Consider the following 6,000-nt stretch of genomic DNA (forward strand, 5'->3'; position numbering starts at 1 on the left):
ACGTAGTTCACGTAGATGACGCCATGCAACCAACTGATGTGTTCTACATACAGCCTGCCTTCCGCAAACAGTAGTATTCAATGAACTGTTGATGAAGCCCGACCAACAGGCATTACAAGCATTGAGCGAAAATAATAGTGGTATGTAATATACAAACAATATGGGTTAAGCCATTACTTTTAACTTTTTGCGACATTTAATTGTATACTACTTGTATTCTTGGGATTGAGAATGGCTAGTTTCTAGCCGAAATCTAAATCTGCACAATAAAACTTAAAAACGACGACTGATCGCTGCAATCTATAATTTAGAAGTCAATGTAACAGTCGCTGAGTGCAACAGCTTTCTGAATGGAAGGTAACCTGAATTGTTCTGAATTACGTTCTGCAATTTGTGTACTGGGGTAATAAGAGTATCCGAGAATTGAAAGGTGTACAAGTCAGTCCTCCAGATACTCTAGACCGAGAAAACTCATCAGCTATGTTCTGTCTGCATACAGTTTTAACTATCTACCTATAAACTACGTGGAGACTTGTAGACGATATAATTATTATACAGAAGTGTTATGTCAAAGCATTTCTCACGCTAGAACATTGTTCTCCACAATATCGTCCGGTATAGATATTGCAGAATTAGGGTTGGTTGACAATGTTATACCACAAGCTCTAAGAAAAAGAGCTAATGTCAGACTTATGCCATTCCCCATTCAAGAAATATCTTTAAGTGCAGTTAATGTGGTATACACACGGAAAAGGAAACTGGAAACTGAGGACATCTGAGTAAAAAGAAAATTTAAGTGTATGGATAAAACAACTGCCATAAAGGAAGAATATAAGATGCAACTGGAAAAGGAAGAAACTATTGTGGATGTGCAATCCAGAATGACATGGGTCTGGAGTAACCTAGCTACAACTGGGGAATACAAGATAATAGTATTTACAGTGAAGAGCAGTGGTAACTGGCCTTATGATGGCTGGCCGAAAAAAACGCTTTGGAGGACGTTTCCTATGTTAAAGGACACACGAAAAATCTATTTATCGAACTCCATTCCTCCTTGGATCTATTTGAAAAGGATGACACTATGTCGAAATGTCGTGAGCTTTGTGTCGCACTTAGCAAAAGGACAACTGTTTTCAGAGCTTAAAACCGATGGAAAAACTACCTTTAATGGCAACTCGTTTGCAAGATTTGTAAACTTAAAGTTCTATACCGAAATTCCAGACGAACGTGCAGTAGAAGAACTGGCAGCTACACTGAGGAAGATGTGGAGAGCTGTAACAGCATTATGCAGTAAATAAGAGGAAAAAATTAAAACCACAGAATGCTCTTATCTAGAAGAACTGCCAGAAAGAGCAGAATTAATTGTTAATAGGAAAAGAAATTAGATATATACTAGAATTCGAGAGCATACCTTCTCTGTATTTGTCAAACTACTGGCTGGAGAAATAGAAGATTCAAATGTGGATTTCAGTTGTAAGATAAAATTAAATTGAACATTATTAAACCTACATGTAACAAAAGTAAGGTAAGTTTTTTCTGTATGTAAATGTATATCCAAGAGTTAATAAAGGTTTTGTTCTAGAATATTGACTTGTCTTATTCACTAACCTACCAAAAATCCTGCAGTATTTCCTTTATACATTGATCGATGTCCATGTATTTCGGATGTAGAAGTGTCTAGTCAGGTGACCTTGAAAAGTAATTGAAAGTGTAGTAACCCCCTCTTATTTATATGAGATTCAGCTATTCAAAGACCTCAGGCCTGAAAGTACCTGTATCAGTGAAGGGGTGAGGTGTAGTTTGGAGGTTTTCTGAGGGGGAGGGGACGGGAGGGGAGGGGAACAATAGGATAAGGACCTGCCAATCAAAAGAATGGGTTATCCCCAGGGAGTCATCACCTGTCACTCAAAAGAGAATATGTTTGCACCTGAGTGTATACTTGCCCCTGATGTAGGCAACCCACACTAACAAACGAACAGTTTGCCTTACTACTTGCCAGATCTAACTTCACATATAACGCCAGTAACGTGCTGAAAGTATATTAACTGATAATAGTGTTGATATGACTCAAACTCGCGTTAATGACATTTGAATTCTTAACTTAGTTTCTATCTAAGCGGCGAAAGCGCTAAGTTCAGTCCTATAAATAGCGTTTGCGAAGGTAGAACTGGATCTATTCTCGGCTAGCGGCGGCTGTTTGTTCTCAAGTACGGCATTAAACATATGCGCTGATCTAGCAATACAGGATAGGCCCTGTTGCTGTAGATCTTGCCCACATGTATTTTCACGAACTTTCACAGATGGTTTACGTGTTAGCCAGCGTAATATGGTGCACATTTTTACAGCATTTACTGAGGAAGCCCACGGAATCAAATTTGTCTTTTTGATGGAACTCCTGTTACGGTACACTGCTTTAAGCTACCCAGTAAAACCAAGTTGGGATGTTCTGAATTACCAAATTCACCTTGGAAATACAGTTTGAGAATTCTATGATACGAGAGTTCACGAATATTGAAAACGCATAAATGAAGTTTTGTAAGTAGCGAAGGGCCTCAAATTTAGTGTAATGGTTGCAGAGAGACAAACTGCGCACAATGAAAATAGGTATTCTAGCAGCACTGGATGTTAGAATATACGGAGCAACTGAATAAGTATAAAAAGTTATACGCGACCCTTACAGCTACCAAAATGCATTAAATTTGATAAGTTCCATATTGAGAGTTTGCAAACCAATTAAGTTCATTTCTGCATTGACAGATCTTCAACATCAAAGAACTCTGAAATAACTGTAATAATCGACAGTAACATACCGTAGTCTGGGGTCACAGGACCGTCATACTATTCTCTGTCCAAATTTTCGTGTAGGCGTGCTATGTACAATTTTTACCGTAACACGCAACGCTAACAAACTTTAGGTAAGTTTCGTTCTTTATGTTCAAGCAAAAGCAATAATTCGTCGGAGCACTGAGTTCGTGAATTCATTTCGACGCTACCAAGCGTTCTTTTTGACAGCGTCTGGATGGCATTAGCGGCGGCCGTTGCACGGTTACCAATAAACAGTAACTTTCAGTAATGTTACTCCAAGTAAAACGTACGAATTATTAGCATTTCGAAGCAGTTTATGCCTAATCAAAGCATTCTGTTACAATAATTTTTTTTACAGAAATAGTAGCAGGGAACATGCCAATGGCAGCAAATTTATGACCCTGCGTAAAGATCACGTCGTTTACTGTAGCCTTTGCTACTTCGCTAGTTCTGCCTACGGTTTACTCTACAACGAGGACAGCTACATTAGCATCTGCACTCGCCAGTGCATGTTGCTAACAAGCCGATCACGAAACAAGGTGTGAGTGGCAATTAGTCAACTCCCGTTCAGACGCTGGAACACGCCGTACGAGCCGTCTTCCCACTTTAAAAATGCAGTGAGAAAATTCACCTCTTTTTACTGCTTCATTTTAATTATGTTTGGATGAAATAAACGCTAAGCAGCTGCAGCAATGACTTCATTTCCTTGAGCAGGTGGGCCATATTAACTGATTATGCGCTCATTTTCTCTTGCGTGTTTTCTACGATCGTTGGTGGAAGAACCATGTGTCGTGAACTTCAATAGTTATCAGGGAAAGAACTTCGTGGCTTTTTTTGCTTCAGCAGCGGGATATAGTTTAAATTCTCTACCTTTGAATTTCCCCGCTATCAGTTCTTAGTTCAGTCGGACCTGTGGCTCCGAATGCTTACAAATATTCAACCTACGAATTCTTGCACTCATCCTGTAAAATTTATCAAATTCTGTCTAAACAGCGTTGTTCTGCTTCAAAAACATGGCACTTCGATGTTACAGTAAATAGAAAGTAGATTTAATTAGCTATTAGAAGTGACTACAAAGGACTAAGTATTGTGAAATAAGTTCACCTGTTCCTTCAAAAAGAAAACTTTCAGATTTAGGCCCTAAATATGTAGAACGCCGTTACGCGTTTAATTACGTAGCACTTTCTCCTTATGAAAATTTTGTCATTGCTGACATTTCATAAATATGACAGTTATATGTTACGGGTATAGTTGGGATATTAATACTGTATTTTTTACTTTTTATCATCTGTGCTGAGTAAATGGTTCGTAACATTTCACCACAAAGGCCTAACGTGGTTACAGACACGGCAATGGTGAGTTAGGACATAGGACACATGATGGTAATGCGTCTGATGGCTCCTTTAAGCTCCTCGTTCCTTTTTGCGCTATTAGATTAGGCTGTGTGTCAGCACCGAGTTTGACTCTCGTCACAGACGAATCAAGACGCTGCACAATAAACACCCATCACTCATCTATAATCACATTTAAGACACTTACATAAGTTACCATTGAACATGAAAGAAAAGCGATTTCTAATTAGGCAACTGGCTCTACCACGCAAGGGCTCTGTGGCAACCATAGAACATACATGCCGTACACCTCAACAGAAGGAGGAGAACTGAGCATAACATTGTATGCTCATTCGCGTGTAACTGTGTTACTCTGTTCGTAAAGGAAAATTAATTTATCCCTCTCCCCACTGAACTGCAGACCTCGCGCTATGAGTACACAAACAAGATATCGTGCGGACGCTAAGTCTTAACATACATTCGCTGAACAAAATTGGAAACTGCTCATGCACAGGAAGGTCGAGTTACTCTATAAGTATAACAGAGATCTTTCATCATGCGAAAAACTAGAAATTTGGGGTAGAAATTTTCAATATTCGGAGCATAGTAGCCACTGAAAAAAAAATCAACAAAAACGTTTTCCGATGTTTACAGCAGAGCAAATTCGTAGGACTCCCAAATTGCAGATGAATGCAAAAGCAGGCTCTACAGATAGATCCTAAAGCGTGTTGCGCGAAGACACCAGGACACTAATATTCGAGACAACCATGCAATGCGGCGCATGCGTATTGCTTTTAGATAAACATAGCGCTGTCTTACTTCAGTTCCGGCATGTTGGTCCGCAATTTTCGGGGCTTGCAGCTCAACTGACATACGAAAGCGTGTGGGATGCGCGTTATTGAGGCGGCTGGCGACGGCAGAGCCACCTACCGCGCGTTTTGCGCATGCTCCCCCTCTCTTTTCGATCTTCAGCGCCAGGCGCAAAACTCACCCGACTATATTATCTGTCATCTGTCATAGCTGCCGCTGACGGTGGGAAGATGCGCACTATCGGAGAGGCTCACAAGTTTATCTGTAGGTGCTGCAAGGACGAAACATAAGACGATGACTCGCCTTGCGACGAACATGGAACAATTAATTGAATAGGATGACATAGGGATATTTAACACAGATTCGCTAACGTCAAGCTACATTCGGTAATTTTCAGCTTCTAGGCCTTCGCGTAGGATCTGTCTAAAAAAACTGTAGGAGGCAATGAGCGCAATTGCTCTAATTGAGTGTTTCTGACGTATATACTGCGTATCGGCTTTGTGTGCCTTGTTCTCGAAACTTTGACCGGATGAAAAAACGCAGTTGCCAACGTGTTGGCTCTACAGGCAGGAGTTTGAGGACGTGATTGTGCGTTGCTGCTAATTTACTGCATTGATAGGTTTCCAGATTGTGTTAGTCGTAATTTCATACTTATCGCTGACGAGGACGTTATCTATTACAAATTTGCTTGATAGAAATTGTAGTTTTCTCAAGTTAGATCTACTAAAATATCAACCTACTGAAAAAGCTATCTTTAGCTCGTTATGAAGAAAATTTGTAATCTATAAACGTGAACCACACAATAAATGATTCACGGCCTGCAATGCGTAGTGATATGAAGTGGATCCAGTTCCATCACACGAGGTCCTAGGAACAGTAAATGGCAGGTTTAGATACATTTCTGCGATGAAACTGAGAAACAACAGCATACCATTTAAAAAAATTGCTTCAAAACACTGTGTATAGTATATTAGTGTGATTGTAGATTGCTTGTCTAACTGCTTCCAGGGGCAGCAAAAAATTTGATTTTCAGTATTTCATTAAGTGCTGACCG

The 6,000-nt window shown here is 39.9% G+C and overlaps 1 protein-coding gene across 1 annotated transcript in view; it reads right to left on the reverse strand.

Annotated features, from left to right (window-relative positions):
* LOC126418611 (uncharacterized) overlaps positions 1-5,062 on the reverse strand; it is a gene marked incomplete in the record, with an annotated part of 174,015 nt that extends 168,953 nt beyond the window's left edge. Inside the window, 1 exon segment of the mRNA XM_050085445.1 lies at positions 4,956-5,062. Coding sequence (XP_049941402.1) covers positions 4,956-4,969 — 14 coding nt within the window.
* Positions 5,063-6,000: the final 938 nt, after the last annotated feature.

The sequence above is a fragment of the Schistocerca serialis genome, chromosome 9, assembly GCF_023864345.2.
Source record: "Schistocerca serialis cubense isolate TAMUIC-IGC-003099 chromosome 9, iqSchSeri2.2, whole genome shotgun sequence".
NCBI lineage: Eukaryota > Metazoa > Arthropoda > Insecta > Orthoptera > Acrididae > Schistocerca > Schistocerca serialis.